Source organism: Sturnus vulgaris, chromosome 14, assembly GCF_052056855.1.
Source record: "Sturnus vulgaris isolate bStuVul1 chromosome 14, bStuVul1.hap1, whole genome shotgun sequence".
NCBI classification, from domain to species: domain Eukaryota; kingdom Metazoa; phylum Chordata; class Aves; order Passeriformes; family Sturnidae; genus Sturnus; species Sturnus vulgaris.
In genome coordinates this window covers 1,488,404-1,515,734 of record NC_142256.1, presented here as the reverse complement: position 1 = coordinate 1,515,734, position 27,331 = coordinate 1,488,404, and the positions used below count along the sequence as shown (strand labels likewise).

Below are 27,331 nucleotides of genomic sequence, written 5' to 3'. Positions count from 1 at the left end.
CGAGGATCAGGGATCTCTGCAGGTATTCAGATCAAGGCGTTGGCTGATTCAGAGCTTTCCTGAGTGGGAAGTGACAGCTGAATAGCCTTGCACGAGGACAGCCCCAGCACGGGCTGGAGCAGCTCCAGTGCTGCTTTTCCTGAGGCACTCTCGTGGGTGCTCCCATCCCTTCCCTGTGCACCGAGGGACTCATTCGCCTGCTCTGCCATCAGCATCCTCTCCAAGAGCTACTCTCGTGTGCTAAAATCTGAGGAGCTCAGTTACTGGGCTGTTGAAACCTCGAGAGATATTTTACAAACTGATTTTATTAGGGAGGCTGTGTGGCCAGTAGCTGTTGGGCTTTTGTTGCCTGGAAAGGCTGACCTGGAACAGAGACTAAACAGAGCAAAAGGGATAAAATAGGTATTTATTGAAAGGATACACCTTGGGTAGTGTAAGAGCCTGGCTGGGGCTACACCCAAATTAAATCCAACATGGATCCTGGTCACAAGTTTTTACACTTTTATAAGTTTTGGTTCATCTCCACATTGGGGTTAATTATCCAACCACAGCCCCCGGCTATGAAGTCTCAGCCCCCTGGCTTGCCCCCTTTCCCTTGCTGTTGTTTCTGCTTTTTGGTACCAGTTGTCCTTGATTCTCTAGCTAGAAAGGAATTGTTTTGTCCAACTATCCTGTGAAGAGAACTTACTAACACCTAATATGAGATTTCAGAGTTACACACTAAGCAGCAGAGATTCTGAAAAATATAAAAGCTAAAACCTAAGGCATCACTTCTGAAGCACTTGCACCAGTTGGGTTCTTGTGTGTGCCTGTGGTGGGCTGTCAAGGGCCCCAGGAAAGGGGAGAAGTGATGCTGAGAGCTGATGTGCCACGGGAACAACACTAGGATCTGGCTATAGGGAGCTTTGGATAATCCCCTAAACTGTCTGAATGGTGAAATCTCCTCTGCAAAAGCTTCCTTGTACTTTCCAACACGTTTCCTGTTTGGCAGCAGGGTGATGATGAGCAGGATTGGCTCTGCTTCTCAATCCATCTCCAAGTGTGAAGTAGCCACAGAATGAGGGAAATGCCCTGCAGCCTCTTCTATCCAGCTTCCCGAGAAAAATGCAATGCATGAACCAAAGGAAAGTGGTAGGAAACAGTCCCAAGCTGTTTTCCATGCTGTGTTGTCCTTCCTGAGTCCCTAAGTGCAGCCACAGCAAGTCCCCATTTTGGGGATCTTCTCAGTGTGAACAAACTGATATTTGACTAGCAAAATGTTTACTTGGGCAAGTAATGAAAACAGATTTTGCTCCCAGTGCAGGTATGTAGAGCTCATTCTGATGCTTAAAATGAGACTGAAGCACAAATTTGACTTAATTCAAGCACCCCTGTTATCCTTGGTTAGCATCTTCCTCATCAGAACTATCCAAAGTAGAAAATGAACCTTCATCTCTGTATAATATTGAAGGAAAACCCTGTGAACAAGGTTTGGTGAAAATGCAGTTGTTAAGAGCTCCTTGGCACAGACAGGACACCCACATGGAAGGTGTTCTGGATTTTGTCACTGTTCTTGACCCTCTGAATTACCTTGGTCCTCCATTTTCTAGTACTCTTTTTTTTTGTTTTGTTTCACTTTTCCACTGATGGTTCATAATCTGCCCCACACATGGTTTCACCAAACATGATAAAAATCATCCCTAATGTTCTAAAGGAGCCACAAGAGCTCCTGCAGAGCCAGGAGGCACCTGCTGCAAATCCAGTGTTCTCCTTTGTGTGGGGATCCCTGGTAAAAGTCTGCTGGCTGTGCAAATTCTGCCCAAACAAAGCATTTTTTGAAATCAGCAGTTGAATGGGAAAATGTTGATTTCAGTGAAGATTTTCAGTGGTGTTTTGTGGAGGGGAGAGGGTAGACAGCAATGGTTCTTTTATTTTTTTTTTTTTTTTTTTTTTTTTTTTTTTTTTTTTTTTTTTTTGCTTTTGGCTCACATTTGAAATCGCCTTAGGGGGAAAAAATCAATTAAATACTATTGTATAATATGCAAGTTGAAATGAAACAAAAGGGAAAAGTTGAAAGGAAATCTGTTGAGAAGCTGCTTATTGAAGAAGTTCTGAATTTGCCTTGTAAGAAAAATCAACATTTTATCTGTCCTTGTCGTGATTTGGAACGAATCTCCCCGAAATGTTGGAATTTCCCACAGAACAGATGTTCAGCCAGTTAATTTGTGCTTCAACAGCAAATACTTGAATTTCCAAGACTGTGTGTCCCTTCTCAGCTGGAAAGTGGTGAGAGCCAGAGGAGCCATCCCAAATCAGAGCCATGGGTGTGTCCATGCCAGAGGCTCCTGCACCTCCTTTGGTGTGAGGATGAGTTTCCCTAGAGGGCATTCAGGTAGAATCCTGATTAATAAAGCCTGAGCACACTGTGCCTAAATTAATCCGTGCATTAATTTCTGCAAGGATTTTAAGTGAGTGATGGGGAGGAAGGTAAAGGTAACTAGGGCCGAATGCTGGGTTGGTTTGGGTTTTCCCCCCCCCCCCGTGCCTGCTGTTAGTGAGTATCTTGCCAGAACAAAAGCTGAGGTGGGTGGTGAGGGCTGGTGGTGTCTGCCTCTTCCCTTCTGCCTGCCTGGCAGCTCATGTGCTCCTGGAGCTAAAAAACAAGGATCAAGCACAGCCTCCAGGGAGACTGTAGGGCCACACTGCTGTGGGGAGACCAGCTGAATGCAAAAATGTGATAAAACACAGGACCCAGCCTGGCCTTGTTCCTCCTCTGTTGCAGGGGCAGGGGTAGCCAGGTGCACACTGAGCCATGTGTGATCTCCAGGTGTGTCCAGGCTGCTTGGCTGAGCCCTCTGCACAGGATTTCTGCTGGGAGTTCTCCTCTCCCACATCCCTGTGCAGAACCCCTGCTCCTTGGCAGCACTCAGACAGTTCCCCTGCCCATCCTGAAGCAGCCTCAGCTGGCTGAGAATTGCCATCCAGGTGCTGGGGTTTGGCTTTGCAGCCAGCACCTCCTTCAGTGCTGGAGGGAGCTGCCTGAGGCTCTGCAGCGTTGAGTGCAGAAATCCAGAGGTCACATTTGGCTGGCACCAGCACCTTGCCCTGGTTTCTGCTTGCTGTGATTGACTGGAGCCTTCACTGCTGGCTCTGGGGGCTCAGAGTGGGGCTGCCTGTGCCTGGTGCTGGATCCCCTGTGTGCCACACAGGGAGCGTTGTGAGGGGGAGATGTCACGACAAGCTGTATTTATCCAGGCTGTTGCTTGGCAGTGCTGCTCCAAGGTGCATCAACATAATGAGATACATAAAAGGAGAAGGCAGTTAAATGTGCAATAACATCACAATAAAAGTAAAACTGAGCATTAATGAAAACTCTGAGCACACTAAGTGTAGTATCGTCGAGCGCTCCCACCACCTTGGGCCTCGGTGGTCAAACTTAATAACAATTTCTGGCAGTGTCATTACGGGAATTAAATGAGGTTTAACTGTCTAGAAAAATATGTTGGGGGAAAAAAATGGGTCTTGAGACTTCACAAGTGGTTCTGCTGTGTGGATGTCACCGAGGTAGCAGAGGCACCAGGTGAGCTGGGGACTGAGCCTGCAGGGTGAGGTGGAGGAAGGGATGGGTGGAAGAAGAGCCAGCGTGGTTGCTTTGGAAAGCGACGTTTGCACTTGCTGCTGAAGCACCTGGGGAGCTGCAGGATCTGCTGTGAGGGTGGGGTGAGGGTTATGATGTGTGTACCTGCTTGGCTCTGACCCCGTGATGCAGCTTCCCCAGGGCCAGCAGTGCTCCAGGGCATGATGCTGCCTCTGGCTCCTGAGATTTCAAATACAGGACCCCAGAAATACTGACTGTTGCCCAACATGAAAAACAGAACTATTTGCTTTTCCCTAGTAACTAAAATCTCTTTTCTCTCCTCTCTTTCCACTGTGTCCCTCCCTGGCAGGTTTTGGAGGCTCGTTTTGCACACTGACACCATGGCACTGAGGCTCTCAGGAATGGGGCCCTTCTCCCTCCTCAGCCTTGGAGTCCTGGTCCTGCTTCTGGCTCTCCCTGCTGATGCTAGGTAAGGTGGTGAGTGCTGAGCTGCAGTTCTCTTACTGAACTTAAATATCCTGGGGTCAGTATGTGTATGAAGCAGTCCAGGGCAAAGGTCTAAAGAGTTTCTGCTGTGTTTGACCCTCCCCTTGTCCCCATCCCCAAGCCTTTCACCCAGGGGCTATTCAGTCCCTAAGGTGGCCGACACTGGCATTATTTGAGGTGCTCTCACTGAGATCAGTTGTCAGCATTTTTTGCAACAAAACCTATTTTCAGATCTGGCCTCTGCACAATTCATTCCGAGCAAGGACTCTGCTTGCCTGAATTTTAACCTGGAAGAGAGATTCCCTCCACCTCATTTAATATTTTAATACTTTTTTAAAGAACAGAAAATCAATCTGCTTCATCTGTTTGGCTGTTAATGGTGTAAAGACCCATGGGCAGCACACCTGACCTGCTGCAGCACCAGGGTTCTCTGCCAGTCCTGGCAGGGGTTGCTGCTCTCCTGTGCCTGGGTGTGCAGGCTCTGGCTGCCCTGGCAAGGAGAGTGCTGCTGCCAGCCTCACCTTCCCAGCCTCTGGAAGCAGTCTGGAGGAGATGAAAGCCTGTTAGTCCGTGACTGCATCCTGCCAGAGCTTTTGCTGGGTGAGCTCGGGGAGCCCTTCGAGGAAGGAAGAAGGAGATGCCGCCAGCTGTGGGGAGGGAGGAGCTCTGCACAGAGGTAGAGAAGTGCAAATAATACATGACTTCTATAAAACATTTAGAAAAGCCTTTAGAGTGCCAGATATGGACCCTGAAATGCTGTCTGCTGAGTTAGAAGTCCAGAAAGGAGCAAGGATCTTCATGCATGAAAAGATGTCGGTGCTGCCCCTCCCGCCCTGTCCTGCCTGTTCTGCTTTGCCTGCTCGGATTTGACTTTGCAGCTTGCCTTGCCTGGAAGTGCTGACCCTGCCCCTCTGCACAGGCACAGTCAGCCCTGGGCACTGGCCTTTCCCCCGACAGTGGCTGTGGGGCTGTCCCCATGCCCTGTGCCTGCAGCTCTGCCTTCCTCCCTGCTTCTCCTCCCCATCACGTATTCACCAGAGCCGCTGCTCCCTCTCCTCCTGCCACGCAGGGATTGCTCAGAATATCGGTCCCCAGGAGGATTTGCTTCCTAAATTGTGTGCAAGGGGACCCCTGTGCTGATGTGGCACAACTCCCCAGAGAGCCTGAGCACAGGTGGCAAGGTAATGACTTTTCCTCAAGCCTATCCTAATTAAATTTGCTGTAAACCTCCGTTCTTCCTGCCTAAAGGATTTTAATTATTTTAAAACCTTGATCCTGCACATCTCTTTGCAGTTCCTTTATGCCTTGCTAAAGGGCAGCTTTAGCTTTATGTTGAGGTGAGGTGAGGCAGCCCAGAGCTTTCCTAGAAAAGGAATTATTAGCCCAGATCAGGTGCCAGGCAGAGGTGCTGCTGCCTCTCCCCGCCTGCACCTTCCCTTGTCCTGCCCACACTGCTCTTCCCCCAGCACCTCCCAAGTGAATCCCACACTGCTCACATTGAAGTCAAACCCTCAAATGTCAGGCTAAGTAAAACAGCTTTGAAATTTGTAAACTCATTTTTCCCCATCACTGCTGAGCCTCCGCCAGGAGTTCCTTCACAAAAATCCGTTCTCTCACTCTTTATATTATGGGTAATTTTTAAAGATAGCTTATAAAACATTAATGAATGAGCTTTTCATGAGCATGGTAGCTATTCATAAGTTATAGAGGGTTATATACTCATCAGCAGACACTGGGACAGATTGCTTTTAACCACGACATCTATTGAAAGCTGGTACAATTGAAATCCCACTAATTACTGCAGGCATTTGTTAAATTTCTCTAAACTCTCCTTACCTGCAGGGAGTTCAAGTTCAGATGAAAAGCCAAAAACCAGCATTTGGATTCAGCTGGAAATCTTGGAGGCTGTGATGCAGTTTGTAATGTCAGGGGTGTTGTGATGTTTGGATCTGGCAGGTTGCATTAGGGCTGGGTCAGGTTTATCCCAACCATGCCTCACCCTATGGAAGCTGGAATTTCAGCGCTGTGTTACCCTCCTTCTGTTCCTAGAGGCTCAACTTTCTGCCTTGACCTCTCTTCCAGGTGTTGCTTTGCTAAAAAACAGAGGCCAAGTGGTTCCTGTGAGAGGTGGGATGTGCCCCTGGAGAAGTGGACCTCAGGCACTTGAAATGCAATTTCCCAGAGTGTTTGGTCAATGAAGCCAATGAAAATTAATGTCAGAATTGCCCAAAACGGAATATTTCAATTAACTGCAGCATTCTAAATAGTATTGATTCAGCCTGACTCTAAAAGTACCCATACCCTGCTCTCAATTTTTCCTCTTTTGCTAGGAAATACTCTTTGCTCCTCTTTTACCTTACAGAATCTGGGTTTTCTGTTGGTTGAACACTTTGGTAGAGAACTCCAAGCCAGCTCTGGTAGTTGTCACCTTACTGGCTCCTCACAGTGTATTTACAGGTGCACCAGCAGTGTCAGGGGTAACCAGTCTGACCAGATGGGATGCAGCAGGATTAAGCTTTGAACTTCTTAAATAATATTCCTTTTTCTGTAGTTTCTTGGTTTTTTCCCCCATTTACTTAATGATGCGTGCTGAAACCAATGTCTGCCACACATCAAAAGACATAAGGCTAAGGTAGGAAGGAAAGAGGCAGAAATGTTAGAAAGTGACAATTTAGGGGCTTTTCTTCCCCCAGGGTGACACTTCTGATGGTCATAGGTGCTGTCGTTGGTAATTGTAACCATGAATTAATTTCATGTCTACCACCTCTGGTTTGTGGCATTTGTGATCTTCCTCTGGCCAGTACTCCCCAGTTACTCACCTCTCCATTTAGTGCCAATTTGCCAGTCAGGGCTTCCCTGCTCCCGAGGGGTTCCTGTAGCTGCTGCTGAGCATTCCTCTGCTTCAGCAGCCTTTTTTCCCCTGCCTGGCTGGGCTTCCTCAGCCATCTCGCTGCCTGTTTGTGCCTCTTAATCTTTTTTTTTGCCTCATTTGTCTCTCTCTTATTTCCTCTTCCATCTTCCTTGAAAACTCTTCATCTCTATAGATTTTTCTTTTTGTTTTCTGTTACTTAATCTTCTTCCTTTCCATTTGTTTTGGTCCTAACAGCTATTTCTGCTGGGGAAAGCTGTGCTTGAAGCCACAGCACTGCTGGTCTGTGTCATCTGAAATCTCTTTTAGAGGCAGGTGGTTCCAGAAGGACTCACAATCTCCTTTTCTGTTGATTGAAAGGGAGACACAAAATGCAAATGTATTACTTGAGCCCCTTGTGTTTGCAAAACTGCATTGAAGATTTTGTTCAGTGAGATGTGCTTTTTTAGAGGAATTTACTCCTTGTTTTATACCACCTGGGGCAGAATGTGTTCTGAGGAAATCATCTTGTTTGGGGGCTTCCAGGCTTCTTGTGTTGAGCAGAGATGGGAATGTGGAAACTCATTTGTTTTTATAAATAGGGAAAGTTCAGCAAACTGCAGGGCTGATTCAGTAAGTGTTTTAATGATGAGGCTTTAAGCCTGTTTCCTGAATTCTTACTTTTCTGTCTCCCCTCTTCCCTGGGGCAGAGATCTTTGAAATGGCTCAATCTGGCAAATAACTGGTGTCACTTCTTCCATGCTGCCTGTAAGGAGATAGTGGCACTTGAGTAACTGAGCTTCCCACAGCCTCTGCTCAGAAAATGCCCATTTTTAGGGGCAGACAGGGGATGCTGGGGCAGCTCCTTGATAAAATAGGGCTCTTAAACCCTCCCCGTGGTGCTGCTGGCTCTGAGTGGGGAAAGATAGGGAGGGGACAGTGGGGGGGTCTGTGAGGACAGAGGGGAATTGATCAAAAATGCCCTGTGCTGATCAGAAATGACTTTATGACTTTATCAGAAGCTGAGCCCCATCCTACCCTCCAGGCTGGAGCAGGAACCAACCTGCGCTCACTCCCTGTAAGTGCTCAGATCATGCACAGTGCAGATTTCCCTCCTAACACTTTTCCCTGCTTTCTCCCCCTGCCCCACGTGCCAGGCTCTCTCAGAAACACGTCTCAGACGTCGTGGATGACAGCAAAGACAACATCACCATCTTTACTCGCATCCTGGACAGGCTCCTGGATGGATACGACAACCGCCTGAGGCCTGGGCTCGGAGGTCAGTCGGGTGCTCCCACAGCTGGGTGGCTTTAGCAATAAAAATGGCTTTTTTAATTTCTAGTACCTCTGGTGCTGTCAGGAGGGGAGGCTGATCAGTGCCAGGCTCAGTTTGTGGCTGTTTACCCATTTTCAGTCTGTTTTACTGTTGGATACCTCGTGGGCTGAGAGGGGCAAGTGGAGGCCTGAGACAGAGCAAGGACAGGCCTGTAGATGGAACGGGTGTGGGTGAACCTATTGCTGCTATTTTAGAGACATCACCCTTAAAGAAATGCTGATATATTCAGAAAGGAAGACATTGAGGGGCTGGAGAGTGTCCAGAGAAAAGGTCTGGAGCACAAATCTGATGAGGAGCAGCTGGGGAGCTCAGCCTGGAGAAAAGGGGGGACATCAGCTCCCTGAAAGAAGGTTTGACCCACGTGTGGGTCAGTCTGTTCTCCAAGGTAACAAATGGCAGGACAAGAGGAAATAGCCTCAAGTTGCACCAGGGGAGGTTTAGATTAGGTGTAAGGAAAAAATTTTCTCAGAAAGGGTTGTAAAGCCCTGGAAAAGGCTCTCTGGGAAATGGTAGAGCCACCATCCCTGAAAGTGTTGCTGTGGCACTCGAGGCCATGGCTTAGTGCTGAACATGGTGCTGGGTGCACAGTTGGACTTGACCTTTCCCAACCTGAACCATTCTGTGGCTCTGTACCAGCAGCTTGCAGTACCTTCAGCTCACCACCTCCATGTTGGCATTGCTTTTTAGTCAGTTTGCTTTGCTACAGAGCCTCCATCTCCACATCTTCTCAGTGATTTCCCATGCAGCTGTCACCTGGCAAGCTCTCCCCCCGTGCTGCTCTGGGCACCGGGCACTCACCCAGGCCCTGCTGCCTCCTGAGCTGCATTCGACACTGCTGCCAACATTGCTGCTGCTGCAGAGCTCCTCTGCAAGCTCCTACACTTCTCTGAGGTGCTTCAGAGAGAAAAGCCATGGCAGCCACCTTCCCACCTAATGCCTACAGCTACAGTCAGCATGATCTAAGGGGGCAGAGGAAATGGGGGAAGTGTGGGGAAGACAGGTGTGAGATTAGGGAGTGTGGGCCTGGGTGGTTTCCTGGTGTGTTGTTGCTGTGGCAGAGGTGGCCCCTCTCAGGTGCTGGCAGCTGTGTGTCCCTGGGGGATGTCCCTGCACTGCTCTGAGCTGTCCTGTTCAGCAAAGGTGTGCTGCTGGACCATGATTTCCAGCATACATAGATATAGAGCTGGAGTCACCACGTGCTGTCCCATTTTCCTGCTGCCAAGAACTGCTTTCCTGAGCTCTTGCATGTTGATGGGATCTCCTGGAATGGCACTTTCCTTCTCCAGAGCAGCCTTGACTCCTCCCAGCCCCGTGTCCACCACTGTGCCACTGCCCTCTGCCCTGCAGCTGCCCTTAGAGACCATGCCAGACCTGGGGAGGAAGGGCTTTTCCAGTGAGCATCACCTCTGCTGTGCTGCAGGACCCAGACAGGAAAGGGTTACAGTGTCTGCATAAGCAATCAGTCAGTTTTATTGCTTTTGTTGCTTGTTTCTTTCCCCCAGAATTAACTGTTGTCCCACTAATAGCTTTGCTTCCTCAAGTGTCCCCTATGGCTGTATTGATTTAACTGAAACGAGTTCTGTACGGGGGCTGAGGGGGCATTTATGCTCACTGTAGGCTCAGCTGCAGACAAGCCCATGCTAAGTATTAGCAAGAGGAGTCCCAGGAGCCCCTTGCTGGGGAAGTTCAAACCTTTCTTGGAACATCTTTGCTCTGTTGCTTTAGATCCTTTAATAACGTGTTTAACATAATAAATTGCCTTTGCCTGAGCCAGCCCTTGAGTGTTTAAAGACTGTTTTCACCTCTGTGTTCCCTGCTGAGGCACTCTGGCAGACCCAGATGGGAGGTGTTTATGAAGGCTGCAGGTTTTGGGGGCTCTTGACTGGCAGGGAGTTGTCCTCTGTGTATGGAGCAGCCTGGTGAGACAGGCTCTCCTCACTTTTAGTTGTTTTGCCCAAGGCTGAAGCCTTGGAGGTCTCTCAGGAGGAGAATTAGAAGGAAAGACCTCTCCCACTGCTGCTGGTGGCCAGAGAAGCAGAAATGGTCCTGCTGCAGACTCCAGAGTTTGGGGTTGATGGAAGAGCCTGGGGTGACAGTCAGCAAGAGATGAGCTCCTGCTGTCCAAGGCTGTGTGAGGGCTGGGAAAGAGATTGCCTTGCCCCAGATGAGCAGCTGTGCTGCAGTGGGATGGGTGATGGACAAGGAGCATTGGTTTTCCTGTAAAACACCACTGGGCAGTCCCTGTAGTCTGCTCATTTCCCTTGGGAAAGTCTTCCACTGCTTTTCTGAAGATGTCAGGCAAGAGCATCCATACCCTGCAGTCCATGGAAAGAGCAGGCGTGGGGATCTTGTGTCCACACCCAGGCAGGTGGAAGGATGGAGTTCCCTAAATTGTGTGTAACCTGTGTGAAGCAGGACATGCAGGCTCTTTGTCTGGCTGGTTTTTCCTGTTCTGGATGAGATGCCCCTGCAGTAATTTGGGACATGGAGGGCTGAGCAGGGTTTGGGGCTGCAGCACCTCTCAGGGCTCTGCAGTGCTGTGTGTGCTCAGCCCTGTCCCCTCCTTCAGCTTCCCGTGCGCCAGGAACCGAGCAGTGTTTGTTTAGACTTTGGGAGAAGACACTGTGTAAGCAACAGAGTGTTAATGTGATGACTTCTCCCCTCAAGATAGCCTCTTTGTATTTATTTTCTTATCCCCTCTGCTTGCACCATCTGCTGCCACCCACTCTAATAGCTGCCATGCCAGAGCTCCTCTTCCTACCAGGATGCTGCAGACACGAGCTGAAGCAAACCCATGCTGAGGCTGCTCAGGAGTGCCTGGTGCTGCAGAGCCTGGCTCCAGGTGAGGGTGGCCCTGGGCCTGGCTGCTGCTCCTGCCCCAAACAGGAGACACCCAGTCCAGCCAGGCTGTCCTGAGGCAAGGGGGAGATCTGTGAGCACAGACCAGGCTGACATAGAAGAAGAAAGGCAGGGGAAGGTGGCTGTCAGACCCTTTCTTCTGCAGTAATACCATGTAGCACTGGGGACATGACCATTTGTATCACAGTATCTGGCAGGAGGTTTCTCCCTGTCTCTGCCAGCTGAGCCAGGAGTGGATTCCTCTTAGGAACAGAGCTGAGTCTTTTCTTTGGCCTCATAACCACTGAAAGACAGTCTGGGCTTGGGGAAGGGGTAGCTGCATAAACAGAACATCTAGGACTCAGACTGGGAGAGGAGAGGGTGGCTGTCAGCAGAAAACCCGTGTTTCCCCTGGGAGAACAAGGGGCAGATTGGTTATTAAGTCAGAAGAGGAACAGCAATGGACCCCGAGGGAATGGAGACATCTGTTGTCATGGCCAACCTTGTAGGATCAGAAAATGTCCCAGGAGAGCTTCTGTGGACAGCAGGGCCCTCTGCTCCTGGCCTGGAGCTGTGAAGTCACACAGAGCCTCTGGCCAGCCTGGAGGGGCTGCAGTGGGAAGGGTCAGCCTGTAGCTCTCAGGTTCTCCTTGCTGGGGCTCCCTGCAGAGCCTCATTTATGCACCTGCAGCTCACAAGAGCAGGAGAGAGGAGATGTGGCCAGGAGAAGGAGGTGGAAGTGGCTGACCAAAGGTGAGATGTCCTGTGCCCAAATAGAAGAGATGCTCAAGGAGCAGGATGCAGATGAAGGGACCACAAGTGACTCTTCATAAATTACAGATATACAAAACTCCCCTGTGTGTCCTTGCAGTCCTTACAGGCCCAGTGTAATGTCCAGCACAGTGACCATGAGGGTGAATTCGAGGGTCAGTGGTGCTCCCTGGACAGCTGTACCTCCTCTACCTCATTTCCTAACTGATGACATTTGGGCCTGTTTTGCTGCAACTGAAACAGAGCCATTCTGGGAATGCCTGGGCAGGGGCAGGAGTGGACATTTCCAGCCTTTTCCTTCCTTACAGCCTCGAGAATGCTTTAAATACCCTTTAGCAGTGTAGAGCTATCAGGGAGCAGCTTACTGCTCAAGGAGGAGGCTTGTGGGACCTTTCACAGCTGTTTGCAAAGCAAGGCAGGGGTTTCTTGCCGCTCAGCCAGAGTCTGGAGGCTCCACAGGGCCAGGGGTGTACCTGAGGTTCATTTGGGGTAAGGGTGAGGAATCCAGAGGGCATCTGGAGCAGTGCTGGACAAAGTCTCTGTACTGGGTTGGGAAGCACTCCAGAAAACTGCTGGGCTTTTCCAGGGCATGCCAGGAGGGAAAGATTTTGCCCCAAGGAAGAGAAGAGAGTAGGCTGCTCAGTTTTCTAAAAAATGAGTTGTAAACACCTCAGATAAGCCAGTTTCTCCAGTTGCAATTAAAAAGCAATTTGTACCATGTTAAGCAGCCAGGCTGGGATCGATCAGTGTTATCCCTCCTGGATGCAACATGACTGACAAGGTAACTTGTGGTATTTCCCTGAAGTTTCTACAGCATCTCTGGAGTCCCTGAACAGCTCAGCCCTGCTGAGGGGGTGGTGGCTGCTGAGCATCCTGCCAGGCCTGCTCTCTGCCAGGGGCTTCTGGACAGCTGAGATTTAGGAACCTCCTGAAGTGTCCATGGGTTTAGCAGACCAGCAAACACAGGCACCTGGATGAAAGCAGCTCAATTCCCCAGACAGAACAAGGCCCTTCACCCCTTTGGTTCCTTCTTCCCTGGGAACAGGGCATGGCACCCATTCCTTGTCCCTGGGGTGGTCCCATCCAGGCAGAGGGGAGCCCCAGTTTGTACCCTCCCAACTGGGTGCATCCAGAGGGTGAAACAATCCAGGCTCCTCCTCCTCTTCTCCACTATGTTGTTTTTGGTGTCAGCACCTCCCAGCCTATGTTGGGCTCAAGCAGGACTTGGTGCAGTCAGGGCCTGCTGCTCATAACGGGACTCAGGTCAGGGGTGCCCACCTGGACCTCTGGTGCCTTTTATCTCTCCTTCTTGTGTCAGCTCTGTCTTGCCAATGGTTTTGATCTATAGGCACCTGTTAATATTTATCCTGCTGTTATATTTCCATGATTATTTTGCCAGCAAAGCACACCTCAGTTGGAATTTCTCTCGTTTCCTCTTTCTGTGGTGCAATGCTGCTCCCTGCTCTTTTAATGATGCTGTAGTTTGGCAGGATGGCTCCTGAGGAACATCTGTATCCCTGCCTGGCCACCTGTATTTCACTAATTCAAGTATTGATGGCCAAGAGGTTTTGGATTTGGATTCAGAGCAGCTCTCTTTAGGTTGAGACATTCTCAGGAGATGCTTGGTGTGCTACACCTCAGTGCATCTGTCACTTTGGCCTGACCTCCTGCAGGTAAGGGCTTGTCTGTTACTGGGGGAGCATTAAGGCTGAGGGGCTGAAATAGTCAGAATAATTAAATTACAGAACTGCCTTCTCTTAGAAGTACAGTGCTTTCCAAAATGGAACAGCAAGACCTTATCTGGCTGGCAGGATCCAAGAAGAAATCGGTTTGCAGTAGAATTAGCCTATAATAGTGGTAAAAATTGTTAAATTGTCCAGATTGAAGCTTACAGAACTTTTATTTCCTAAAATCTGGATGAAATGTTGAAATTGTCCTTTTCACTTGTGGATAGGTTTTTCACCTATGTGTGATGAAGCTGCCTCATGAACATGATCACAAACTGCTGTTTGTGTGAGAGAAACATGAGATGACAAACAGAGTTGTCCTCTGTGATTTATTATGATTTCTGGGGTTTCAGGTCGGTGTTTAATCTGTTTTACTGTCTTAATGTTCCACTTCTCCCAACTTCTCATCTCTTCTCTCTGATCTGACTTCGTGCTTTATATTGATTACTCCAGGGAGGAATTTGATCCTTTCTTAGGGAAAAAACAAAACAAAATCCATGTCTTATCTCAGATTTTTGTCTTTGTGAGAGCTTCCTTGATGAGTTTTAATTTGAAGCTGAGACATTGCCTGAATAGCGTTTCCTTCTGTTTACCTTTCTGGGCAACGGGGACCCTGCTCTGTCTCGTCAAACTTCTGAAGTCAAGATCTGTGAACAAATTAAAGAAAGGTTGTCTTCCCCTCGGGGGCAGCTCTCCAAAGGCAGCTTTGCTGTGGATTTGCAGAGCTCTGGTGCTCCTCTCTGGCACAGAATTCCCGGTGGTGTTGCTGTTGGAACCCCTGGTGCACAGCTCTGTGTGAAAAGCCTTGCACACATCAGAAGGCAGGCGAGGAACACGGCCCTGACAGCTGTGCCTAAGGGTGGAAGTCTTCTCTTAAATAAGTTATGAATGTGCTGAGGGCAACAAGCCTGTATCAAAGCTTCAGGGATGTCACAAGCACTCGGGAGGGGCTGGGAACCCATTGTGGAAGGAGATTGATTGCTTTTGGTGTGAAACACCTGGCTTTGGGTCAGCACAGGTGCTTTGGGGGCATCTGCCAGTGCCAGTGCAGAGCTGTGAGTGGGTCAGAACGCCAGGTCTGTGCCTGGCCACCCTCTAAAGGGCAGTCATGTGGCCAAAGCCCATCACCAGCTGTCCTTGCTGTGCACGCTTCTGGGCTCTCCAGAGCAGCCCAACCAACCCCCCAGGCAGTGGGGTTGTGATTTGTGAGAAGGTGTTTCTGCTGCTCCCGTGGATGCCTTTTTACAGCTGGTGCCTTCCCTGGTGTGTGTTTCCGGCGAGGAGCTGCTGACCCTGCCCTGCACCCACGTGTGTAGGCAAGAAGATTTTCCCCAGGGGGGCAAGAAATTTTTCTAGGAAAGGAAAGTCATCTGGAGGGCATTTTTGCCCCAGTAATACTGGAGTAACATCTCAGAGCTCCAGTGCTGGCTCAGACACCTGCAGTGAAGCAGTGAGAACGTCGGGCAGCTGATCCCTGCCCGAGGGGGAGCTGTGGATGTGTCAGAGACAGGGTGATGGTGTTTGTTTATAATGACTCTGGAAGGCGATAGCTGATGTTTCAGCATGTTGAACATGTGTTAGATGGGTTTAAGAACATTAGTAGATGATGTTATAGATGGCTATAAACTGCTTGTGAGGATGTCTTTATTGATCTGTTGGACTATGGCAGCTTCTCCTTTATTAGAATTTCCATTCATTCAGTCCCATGTAAAGGATTTATAATGTGGCTTTGATAGGGATTGAGAAATAAGATTATTTTATTGGATGTAACAGAGTTTAAAAACAACTTTAATTGGTTTGTTCTGGGAAGCTGGTGGTGAAACAACTGGTCAAATACTGAGGAAATGGCAGCTATTTTATTTGTCGAGCTAGAGGATAAAATGTTTGCAGCAGTTCATGTAGTAATATAGAGGTATTGTTTATGTCTGATGAGGCAAAGTCATTGATCGTGTTGGTGGTGAATTTCAGCCCTGACCCATCTGGAAGAAGCAATCAAAGCACATCCATCTGAGCACCCTGTGGAGGGGGGATTAATGCTGCTGCTTCAGACCTGTTAGCTTCTTAATGCCCTTCCATTTATTTAAAGGTTATTGTTTGATTAAATAAAAATATTGAAGTGTTTGTGAGGGTGGAAGATGCATGGGGCTTTGGGCAGTGCTGCAAGACTCTAAGGCTAAACTGTCCCTTAAAGGTCCCTTAAGCAAAGACTATTAAAAGTCAGAGGGAAATACCCTGTTGCAGTAAGTAGCAAAGCTCTCACCTGGTGAAGCAGGAATTTCCTGTGATATTTCTTTGTCTACTAACTTGTAACTTAACTTTAAAAATGTGCCTCCGAAAGATGTGCAACTAATATTTATTAAAATAAAGAAACAACGAGTGCTTGTGGAGTACTGACAATTATAGGCACAGAGTATAGCCTGGAGAGGGATTTTAATCTGTAATTTGCATTGTGAGGAAAGGACACCCCGTTCTCTTTACCTTCTGGAAGGATATAATTCGAACCAGAGTGTTGAGAACAACAGGCATGGAAGAAGCATATGATTTTTATTCCCCCCCCAACCTGCTGGAAAATCCTATTGATGACAAAGTTCAGGCTGAGTCAGTGGATGGAACAACTCGTGACTGGAGCGAAATAAATTGTGTCTGAAAAGCCGAGATGCTGTTTTGACGTTGCAAAAGCCATTTCAGACAGCTCTGGTTTGGAAGGATCAGTTCTGATACAAGAAACTTTGCTGAGGAAAGGGTCTGAGGTCCATAACAAACCCCCTCAAAGCACAGACAGCCTTTGGCTGTGTAGAGTGCCAGAGGCTCTGCACAGGACTTGCTGTGTCCTTCAGAGCTCTTGTTGAGGAAGTTTTGGGCCCATACAAGCCAGATCCGGGTTTCTTTGCTGTCCTGCATTTGTACTCACTCATCTGAGTTCTTATCTCATCATGTGGATGTCACTTTAGCCAGCTGTGGCCACTGTCCTGTAAAAAATGAAGGTGCAAACTCTGTTGGGGTTTTTTTGCCCCCAGGCTGTGTTTTCTCTGAAGGGTCTGTGCACATGTGGAAATTGAATTTCAGGCTTTTGTGTATGGAAGATGAGAGCTCTTCCCTTTGGAGAGATGCACCTGGTCTCGCCTGAGAATTTGAAAACTCTTTTTCCTAGAAAAGGGCCTTGTTTGCTTTCGTGAGGAAGGGTTAAAAAACAAAAGCATGAAATCTCCTTTCTTCTTCCCTGATCAATCTAGCCATCATTATGGGAGAAGCTTTCTGATAGCTCCTCTTTGTCATGTAATGTCAATACCATTAAGTCCATTTTGGCAAGGGAAGCGATGTATAATTAATTTGCAAATCAGTAAAGTGGATGTGATTTTTATACAAAGGAGAAGGTCTTTAATGCACAAGGCTTTGTGTGGCCATGGCCATGCTTGGATGGGACCTCCCTAGAGCATCCCTGTCCCAGCAGTTCCCCTGTGTGTCCCTCTGGGGACACACCTTCAGTGGGGCCCATGTGCTGCTCTCCAGCAAAGAGACTGAGTCAACAAATAAATAGGAACCAGGTGGGGCAGGGCTGAGGTTAGGAGTGTGCAAGTGCCTCTGAACACCTTCCCAGTGAGCTGATTGAGCCAGAAAAATATCTTTAAGACTTTGCCTCCATCCACTGGTTTTGTTGTTTTGGGTTTTTTAAAGCTTTGGTTCTATTGGAATTATTAGTATTTTGATGCAGAACACATTAAAAAGGGAAAAGGAAAAAAATCCAAGCCCTATCCGGACTGATTTGTTCTCAGAAAGATGTTCAATTTTGTATGTATAATTGAAAGGGGCTAAATATAGCTGTATTAATATTTATGGGCCTTATGTTGGAATCAATACAAGAGTTGCTGTTCAAGGCAATTAAGCTTTACCTTTTCACATGTAGGATTTCGGTGTTTGGAGATGACATTAGTGGTGTGACCTGCATCCAAGAGAAAAAACACTAAAAGCATGCCACCATCTGTGGAGTATGATACCCTGTATTTAGTGCTGTTTGCTGACAGGCAGTTTGCCTCCAGTGAGGCTGATCTCTCCAGAGCAGGGCTGTTGTCTTAATAGCAGGGAAATCAGGGAAATCAGTGCTCTGGGAGGCTTGCAGGAGAACTGGCCCGGCTGTATTTTGGGAGGAACTGAGCAAGGAGACTCTGGTGACATCACAAAGTGAGGATTGCCCACCTCTGCTGCATCTGTAGCTGCTGGGCATAAAGGGAAAGTGATGATGGTGGCACTGCATGGATCCCGTTTGTCTTCACACCACCCACACCCCGGAGCTGGAACACGGGAAATGTGACTTGTGGGTGGAAGCGCACGGGGCAGGGAGGACTCTCCGTGCCCTGTCCCTGGGCTCAGGCTCTCTGTGCCTGTCTGCAGGGCCAGTCACAACCTTCATGTCATCAAAGCACAGAGAAAGCAAATCCTGTCCGGGGCTCTGAGCTGCTGTAGGGAGCGTGTGCACGGGGAATTAGGTCGGGGCTGTAACGATGAAAACAAGTCAGTTTGTGTTAATAACAAAGGCAAAGTGATGGTGTGCTGGATTTCTAAAGCACTGCCTTTCAAGAGAAGGGTATCATTGGGATAACATGACAAGAATCCTGTCAGTGGCTGAATTGCCCTGCATTGCTGCTTTTTGGAAGCTGCAGCTCCTCACTGCTCCAGTTAACAAAGAGCTGTTAGATGCTGTAAAATCTCTCACTGATAGGGACTGCCTGAGTCCTGCCTGTCTCCTAAATTTGATCAATGTGTCAGGCTTTTCCTTTCTTCCATCTGGCTCTGACAACTGCCTTTGGGAAGGAGGGCTGCACAAGGAGCCTTGCTAGGGGTTAACCTGCCCTCCCCAGGGCTGCAGGTGGAGATTTTATCTGTGATGCTGATCGTGGTGCTCATCCCTTCTCCAAGGACTCTCAGATCCTGAGTGGGTGTGTTTCTGTTCTTTTCCTGGTGAGTGGTGTGTTTTGGTAGCTGGAAGCCTTTTAACCTCCTTCAGTAACCATCAGGGGGGTGCATTTTCCAAGGATTTTTATTAGCGTTGGCTGCTGGAGCACAATGGCTGCTTAAACAGGGAGGGAAAAGTGGAAATCAAAGGGCACACCTGCCAAGGAAAAATTGGGGGCCATGCTCTCAGTGGTGGAAAATGAGTTTTCAACTCCAAGTGGCCCTTTGGAATTCCACCTCAGCTCTGGGGATTTGCTCCAGGTGACACTGACCCCAGTGCTGGTATTTCCAATTACTGGTGACATAATCCTTGCCCAAAGGTGCTGGCTCCAGAGCAGAGGAGTTTTTCTTGGTGTGCCTATAAGTGAGCCAGTCCCACCTCATCTCTGTTCCTGAACAAGGGCGAGCCAAGCCATATATTAAGGAACAAGGAAATTGCACCAGTTAAATTTAAAAAACTCATTTAGCTAAAGCAGTGTAAGCGCCCATGAATATTTATCTGATGTTATGGAAGCATGCGGACTCCCACCTACTTTATTAAATTGATTTTCAATAAAAATGCAAGTGGAAGACGTTTGATTAATGGCTGCTGGGACGGGACAATTAATGTGAAGTCTGGAGTCAGCAAGAAGTGTCCCCTGAGCCTGTGTGTCCCTGCTGGAGGCTGGGCTAAGAAAATGTTTTCAAACTCCTCCAAGGGACCACAGCAATGTTTATCCACGTGGTTTCTGAAACGGGGTGAACAGGAGCTGCTCTTTGGCTGGTGCCCGGTTTTGCTGAGGTCCTGACCTTGAAGCTGGTGTGTGATGTTTGCTCCCAGTGTTCTGATTTTCCCTGCTTTTCCCACCCCTCGGAGCAGGCTGCACCTGAGAATTAAACCCAGCAGCGAGCTCCGGCGCTCACGTTGGGTTTGAGTGAGGCTCCCTGGGCCTTTGCATTTAAACATGCCTGGGATTAGCTCCATCAGCCTCCAGATCTGCTCAGCTCCTACCAATTTCCTCGCTCGGATTTGTCTCCTGGAGGAAGGCAATTTGGAGCTGTAATGTTACAGCTCTATTAAGGATCTCCAGCGCGGATTCCCACCGGGATCCTCTCGGTGCTGGGGCCGCCTTTCCAAGAAGCTGCCAGGAGATGCTTATGGTGGGGCGAGTAAGGGTTCCCAGGATGGGATCCTGCTCAGTGGGGGCACCTGAGCAGCCCTGCAGGGCCTGGGGGCTCCCCTATCCTGGGGGGCAGCAGAACTGGGGTCTCCTTGCAGTCTGGAGGAGAAACTCTTCGCTGGGGTCTTGTGAAAAATCTCTGGAAGCTGCCGTGGGAGGGATGTTACATCTCCCGTTCTCTGCAGGGGTTTGCAGAGCCAGGGGTGCAGGATTTTGGGGGTGATGGTTAGGGGCAGGCAGCGTGCCTTGGTGGGGCAGGGAAGGCTGGGGTTGGGCAGGGAGGTGGTTCCATCTCAGCATCTCTCAGCCCCACACCTGTAGGGCACAGAGAGGCACCACAACACCATGAGCCACTGAAACTGCTGCCCAAGAGGCACCAGATAAACAACACCTGGGGCACAAATCCTTCCCCCAGCCAGGACGGCAGCCCCATGGCCAGGGTTCTGCACTGGGGAGCAGGATAAGCACTTGGATGCCCTCAGCCCTTCCCAAGGGACACATGGAACCCAAAGAGCTCCAGCCAGGGGGCACAGGGAGAGCATCCAGGAGCAGAGAGCTCCTGCTGCTGCACCTCCAGGATGGAGAGTCTCGTGCAGTCCCTATTTTGCAGTACTTTGGGGTTTTCTCTACATGCAAATGTGGCAGCAGGGAATGGGCATAGACACTTCTGGCACAGTTGGGCACTCCCCTGCTGTGCTTGCTTTGCTGGAGTGATGAGAACAGAAAGGAATTAAAGGGAAAAAAAGGGGGGGGAGCAGATGCTGGGCATGGACAAGAGTGATGAGAACAGAAAGGAATTTAAGAAAAGAAAAAGGGAGCAGGTGCTGGCAAATAACTGCATGGCAGAAAAAGAGAGGGAGAGTTGTGGTTGAAAACAGAAGCTGAGGAAAGGCAGATTGGCAGGCAGCATATTTCTGGAGACAGCTTTCTCCTCTGTAGGCTGAGTCACCTAAGAAACGTGTCAATAAAACGCACTCTCGGGCACTGTCTCTAATAAATATATATTTAAGAGAGACATTTCTTCAAAACTTCTGCGAGGAGATGTCGAATTCTGAAGGGATGGCATGAAAAATGACATCTCCAGTGGAAGCAGAGAGTTGCCATGGGAACTGGAACGCTTTGAACATACATCACTAAAACAAGAAAACATTTTCCCCAGCAAAGGAAATTAAAAATTACATACATCTGGAGGCATCTGCCCTCTGCCTGTCTCTGATGGGAGTATCAGAGTACCATGCAGCATATCATAATTCATGTAGTGGGCAGGACTGACAATTCCATATCAGTTGCTTAATTTTTGTGAGTAACTGTGATAAAATAAGCCTTTCTGTCCCTGGGACAATGCCGGTGCCTGAACAGTGCTGGGGAGGTGGAGATTTAGTGCCAAAACGGAATTTCCTCTGAAATTGTTTTTCTCACCTGAGGATAAAACAGTAGCCTGAATGCACAACTAAGCCCATCTTGCCACGTGGGCATGAATCCACTGCTGCCAGGATTTGCTGGCCCCATTTGGCAGCCAGGGACTTTTCCTGGGAATCAGGAGAAGGCAGGTGAGAGGGGATGTCCTGGAGGAGCACAGTGAGTGTTTGGAGGTTTATCTCGTGCTTTGGAGACTCTGTTCTTCCGTGCAAGTCTGGGGCAGCAAAGCCAGGAGGAGTTATTTGCACCTCGTAGTCAGTGCAATTCTTCCTTTCCTTTGTTTTCCAGTACATTTCCTTTTTCTTTCTTTCCCAATGCCTTTCTCAGTGTGTGGCAGAGGTGGCACAGGGTGAGCCCAGGGGAAATGCTAAATTGACCAGTGCAGGGCAGTGTGAATTAAATAAGTTTATTTGCACACTGTATTGGCATTGCTGCAATAAATAAGCACTGGCCGTGCAGCCCAGTGACCCGTGCCTGACAGGGGACAGACAGCTCGGTGCAGAGCTGGGCTCTGCCACAGACACCACGCTGGGGTGCATGAAGAAAGGAAAACGTTTTTCTGCAGTGCCCTGGGAGTGGAGGTGAAGGATGCCAGCAGCATCACCGGAGGCACACTGTCTGAGGAACTGATAGAGTTCTCTGCTGAAGGAAATGCCAGCCAGGAGCTAATGGATAAGAGAACCAGAGTGCGAATTACAGCTTTGCTCCCTGCTATGGTACTCTTGTATCTTGTCTCAGTACCTGGCGTTGGCCTCGGGGGACAGGCTTGAAAATTAAATGGGCCCTTCCTCTGAGCTGTACAGCAACCCCGGGGAGTCACTTTCTTCTCCTCTTTTTTTTTATTTCCATTTTTTGCCCACTACAGCCCATCACGTGTTCTGGCAATCCTCAGCCTGCAGAGCAACCTGGAATGAGATTCAGCCAGAGGCAGGGGCAGGCAGCACTGGGCTGAAAGGCAGAAGGGGAGACTGAGGCACAGCACAGCTGCCTTCAGTACATGCTCAGAGCCACAGGGCAGAGCAGCAGTGGTGGGGCTGGAGCCCAGAGCTCAGCCTGCACTTCATGAGACATCCCTTTTTTCCCTTTTCCCTCTGCAATGACATAAATTCAATGCAGTGTGTCTCATTTGGTTGGAGTGAGACTGTTTGATTTGGGGCCCCTCATGACGAGGGAGATTGAGGGGCCGGAGCATGTCCAGGGAAGGGAATGGAACTGGGGAAGGGTTTGGAGCACCAAGAGTGGCTGAGCCTGGAGAAAAGGAGGCTCAGGGGAGACCTTATTGCTCTGCACAACTCCCTGACAGGAGGGGCAGCCAGAGGGGGATTGGTCTCTTCCCTCAGGCAATCAGTGACAGAATGAGAGGAAATGGCCTCAAGTTGAGTCAGGGAAGGTTCAGGTTGAATATTAAGGAAAAGTTCTTTACTTACAGGGTTGTCAAAGCCTGGAACAGGCTGCCCAGTGAAGTGGTGGAATCACCATTCCTGGAAGTGTTCAAAAAACACATGGATGTGGTACTTGAGGACATGGTCATGGTCCTGGGGTGATAGTTGGACTTGATCTTAGAGGTTTCCCAACCTTAATGATTCTCTGATTTTTCTTGCATTTCCCTGTTTGCTTCTTGGCTTTCCAATCTTCGCAGCTGTTTTCTCTGTTGTCTATCAATGATTATCAGGTTGGCAACAGCAGTTTTGTATTGCACCTTCGTGCTTATCTTTTTCCTGGGGATTTGCCTGATGAATTGCAGAGCTCAGTAATTGCTTTACAAACGCCAAGGATGTTACTGGCACTGATCTGAAGATTTTGCAACTCCTCTCAGAGCAACTGTGGCCTGTTGGGAGGTGGTGATTTCTGTTCAAGAAAGACTTGCTGAGAGTGAGTTAACAAAAGGCTCAGTGTTTTTAGGAAAGGGAGTAAGCAAAAACCTGTCAGGGCCAGTCTGCCTGAGGAAGAAGCTTCAGAGGCACATGGCGTTCATGCAGGTTATGGATGAGCCTGTTGGTTTTCCCAGCTGGAGCGTTCATGTGGAGGGATACAGCAATGCTTTGTTTTGGTGCCTCATTTCTCCTGTGTTTGCAACCTCAGTCACAGCACCGAGGTGCTGAGCCCTCTGCAGTCTTTCCCTGAGGGTTCTGCTCACCAAGATCCTTTGACTGGTCAGAAGAACACTGTCTCTGATCCCTAAAGGCAGAATTAACTGAATAAGGTCATCAAGGCAGGCCCAAACCAGACCACAGGTGGCAAGCAGGTAACATAGAGTGGGTTTGCCTAATGCTGAGGTAGCAGACTGGCATTTTTGCCCTCACGTTACTGCTCCTGCAGCAGAATTCTCCTGGCTTTGGTTTCCTTAGGGCACAGCTGGATGTACCAGCTGGCACCACAGCATTGCCTGACTGCTCCACAGGGACCAGCAGGGATTCCCTTTCCCAAGCGCCTCTGGCTTAGCCATCAAGGCCAGGTTTTAATACTGAGTATGTTAAATTATGCATGCTAATTTATATTCACACATTTTCCCATTGTATTTATAATATATAACAAACATGTTGATGTAGCATCTCCCTTCCATTACCACAGGGTCTCAGAGCTCTGCAGAACCTCTAAAAGCATGCTCATACATACATATTCCTCCTCTGTCTTCCTGGCATCTGAGGGTGTCCTGGGTCCTTAAAATAGTAACGACAGTAGCTTTGTTCGTGCTGTCGTAGTTCTGTCTGTGGCAAAAATAGCACAGCTAATTTGTAGGCTCTGTTTGTAGTCTGCATGTGTGAGAATGAGGGGTGTGTATAAAGCCTCCATGGCTGCACACCCTCCAGCAGTCACTGCTTCTTACTCTTTCTTCTGTCCCTGATGGACTGGATGTTTATCAATAACTTTACTATATCCTGAGTCTAACCCCTGGATGTGTATCTTAATGTGGTGATAAGAATATGTGCACGTGGATAAATGGTAGGGCAAGCTAAATTAAATCACATTCTGTGAAGTCTTGTGGTAGGTTTTTAGCCAGGGCTTCTAATGGTGAAAGGCTTATCACACCCATCTTGCTGCCTTTTGTCTTCCATAAGCTTTAGAGCCTGCTGGCTGATCTGAGCAAAGCCTGACAGAAAAGGTAGATAACTCTGAGATTCGAAGTCCCTCCAAGATTTGTGGAATTATGAAGCTGAGTGGAAAAAGACCCAAAGCTGAGAGAGGTAACTAAGTGGGATAAACTGGTGTTAGGCATCAGAAAAACACGGAGGAAAAGCTGATCTGATGGGAAGGAGGGTTGGTTGGCTCCTCTGCTGGTAAAGCAGCATCTCTCCTAGGCTGCTCTGCTGGATAGAGCTGTAACCTGCAATCTACACTCTTGACAAGTGTGAAAAAATGCCTTTCACCAGCATGGGGGCAGGGGGGGCGGGGGGTGTGAAATCCCTGTAGCACCTTCTACAGCAACACCTGGACTTACTCAGCATGCCAGGTATGCCTGGAGTGCCCCTACCCTGGATGTGTTGAGAGAAAGGGGCAGTGCAGCAAGGTCAGACCAGACCACGGGGCTACCTGTGCTGCTAGCCCCACAGAAGTGCTGGGGAGGGAGTGCAGTTACTCACCCAAAAGGAACCAGCAGATGCCCCCTGTGCCCCTCAGAACTGTGCTGAAGAACAAAGTGGTCTGAGTGCTCTGCTTTAAGCAATAGTTGTGCCTTCATCCAAACTCTGATGGTTACGGAGTTGTGTAGGTGTAGAGAGAGCTCAGACCCGGGTCAGAGCCACCAGCACATGTACTGCACATTTGCAGACTCCTGAGGGATTTCTCTTTCAAAAACCCAGTTGATCTTCCCTATGCAATCCAAGGAGTTTGTGCCCAGGAATTAGACATCTATCTGAGAGTGTGCCATAAATCCCAGACAGGCCATACTCAAGTGCTAACTGGGTCACTTCATGGTCCTGCAGCTCCTTCCTGCAGAGGACATTGGCTGCAGCCATGTGAGAACTCTGCATCTGCAGCATGTGGTGTGAGACAGGGAATAAATCTATTCCCTGCCTCAGCTCTTCGTGGCCCTGCTAAGAAAGGGAGCCAGGGCAGGCTGTCTTTTTGAGGCTTTGACAGGCATCATCTCCCTTCATCTGTGCTGAAGAATTGAGCACATGTAATTGCAGACCATGCTGATCTCTCTCATCACGTGTGAACGGCTTCGTTGTTGGCTGTCTCTTGAGACAGCCCCTGAAATTCTTTTGAACTCCTCATTCTCCCTGAAATATCCAGGTTGAGGGGAGAAAGGAAAGAAGCACAGCTGGAAGTGACACCACATGCGTAGCTGTGTTTACAGATTGGATGATTTTTCTCTAGTCTGGCTGGAGGACACACAATTGTAGACACTGATGTGCCATCACACCAGAGAGAAGGTAGTAATTAATCACCATGGATCACAGAGCAGCAACTTGGGAACTGGCTGTACAGCAAATGCTGGCAGTGCCAGGGGATTGGAGCAGCAGCAGCGGGTGAGAAAATGCCTCGGCACCCCAGGGTTGGGGAAACAGGCTTGATGCTTTCCTGGCAAGCAGCAGATAGCCTTGTTCCCCATCTAAATGTGATGTCCTTTTGATCATAACCCTGCAGAAGTCACTGGAAGCATAACTGAGGGTGTCAGAGCTGTTACACAGACCCAGTTATTCTGGAATCAAGCAAATAGCTGGGCAAAACTGCGTGAGACAAATCGTTCCTGACATGGCAGAGCTAGATAAGGATCCAACCCAAAGGTCTTGTTGGCAATCCCCTGCAGGCTCTTACTCACCCCTGCTTTTGCTGAGATAAGACATTTGTTTCAGACATTTATATTGTTTCTTTCCTTACTATGTGGTTTATTCTGCAGAGTACAGATTTCCCAGTGCTCTGTCCTTGGCTGACCCCACTTTGCAGTAGATGAGCATCCTGTCGTCTTTAACCACACTGTCCCAGGTCACCAGCCCTAATCCACGGACCCTGGTGATCCTCATCTATGTGCTCTCTAGAGAGAGGCAGGTGCCATCAGAGGTGGTGAGGTCTGGGTGGGCAGAACTACCTCTGGGATTTCCTGTGGGGTCCTTTGTCGTGATGCTTCTGCCCAAGTGAATTTTCCTGGAGATGTGTGGGTGTTTCAGGTAATTCAGGAATTAAAGCTGATGTTGCTGTTATCTCTGCCTGACCTCTGAAGGACCTGCCAGCCCCCTGGTGACACTCCTGGCCCTGCTGGCTGCCATTTGGCACTGATAGGGCCAAGACATCCTGTGTATGGTCTTGCTACTTCTTCTCAGGAGTAGAACATGTACACACTGCTGTCCACTTTTGGGAAAGGTGCCTGGGCTGAGCTGCCAGACAGGGGTGAATGTCTGTGATAGGAGACTTGGCTTTCACTTCTGAGCTAGTCATTTCATATTCAAGGTTGCTGGGATGCTGCAACAGCCAAGCAATGTCTGAAAATATGTATTTTTACTTTGGGACTGGGAGTTTGAAGAGGTTGCTCATGACCTCTGTCTGTGTTGTCTGAGATCCCCAAGTCATAACCCAGCTGAGAAGAGAGAAGGGCTTGTGCTGAGACCTGCCTGCATCTCTGCTCTCCAGCTCTGCTCTTCCTTTCCCAGAGGCTGGAGGGAATGCTAGGAGATTCTCGTGGCTTTTTGCCATCTCTGTTCCCCAGCCTTTCCCTCCTGACCCCAGCAGAGCCTCTGCTCCCAGGTTACCTGGTGTGGAAGCACTCCAGATGCAGTAGGGATGTTTGTGGTCATGATATCAGCAATAGCTCATGCAGCTTTGTGGCCTTCTGTGTGGCAGGAGCTCTCTCTCAATGTCCTTGGAGTCAGCTTTATCCCCTGGCTGGGCTGGACAAGCCCATGAGGCATCAACAACACTGCAGTGATGTTCACTGAAATGTTTCTTCTCTGCTGCTATTTCTGAGCTCCCTCAGAAAAAAAAATTGCAAGAAAAGCAGCTCTGATGTATGTGGGGGAGTGATACTGCTCCCACAGCAGGAGAGCAGCAGTGAAGGCCACATCAGGGTTTTCTGGTGTGTGCTTGGTGATGTAGATATCTCCATTTCTGCAGCTTTAGGTTGTGGAGAGAGTCAGTTCAGTAGTTCACCCTCTCCTCTTGGACACCTACCCCTCTGCTTGTGCCTCCCTGTCCTCTCCCAGCACTGGCCTGGCATTCCCAAGTGCCAGGTTGCAGAGAAGGTGCCACATGCCACAACACCCAGAGACGTCCCTCCCTTGT

General features: G+C 49.0%; 1 protein-coding gene across 5 annotated transcripts in view; it reads left to right on the top strand.

Annotated features, from left to right (window-relative positions):
- The window catches only part of LOC106853776 (gamma-aminobutyric acid type A receptor subunit alpha3), a 96,881-nt gene that overhangs the window by 29,783 nt on the left and 39,767 nt on the right, over nucleotides 1-27,331 (top strand). For all 5 annotated transcript variants that reach the window (XM_014877238.2, XM_088173331.1, XM_088173333.1 and 2 more), the window contains exons 2-3: nucleotides 3,927-4,046; nucleotides 8,069-8,190. In XM_014877238.2, the coding sequence (XP_014732724.1) occupies nucleotides 3,958-4,046; nucleotides 8,069-8,190 (211 nt within the window). In that variant the 5' untranslated portion in view covers nucleotides 3,927-3,957. The remainder of the gene's footprint in view (nucleotides 1-3,926; nucleotides 4,047-8,068; nucleotides 8,191-27,331) is intronic.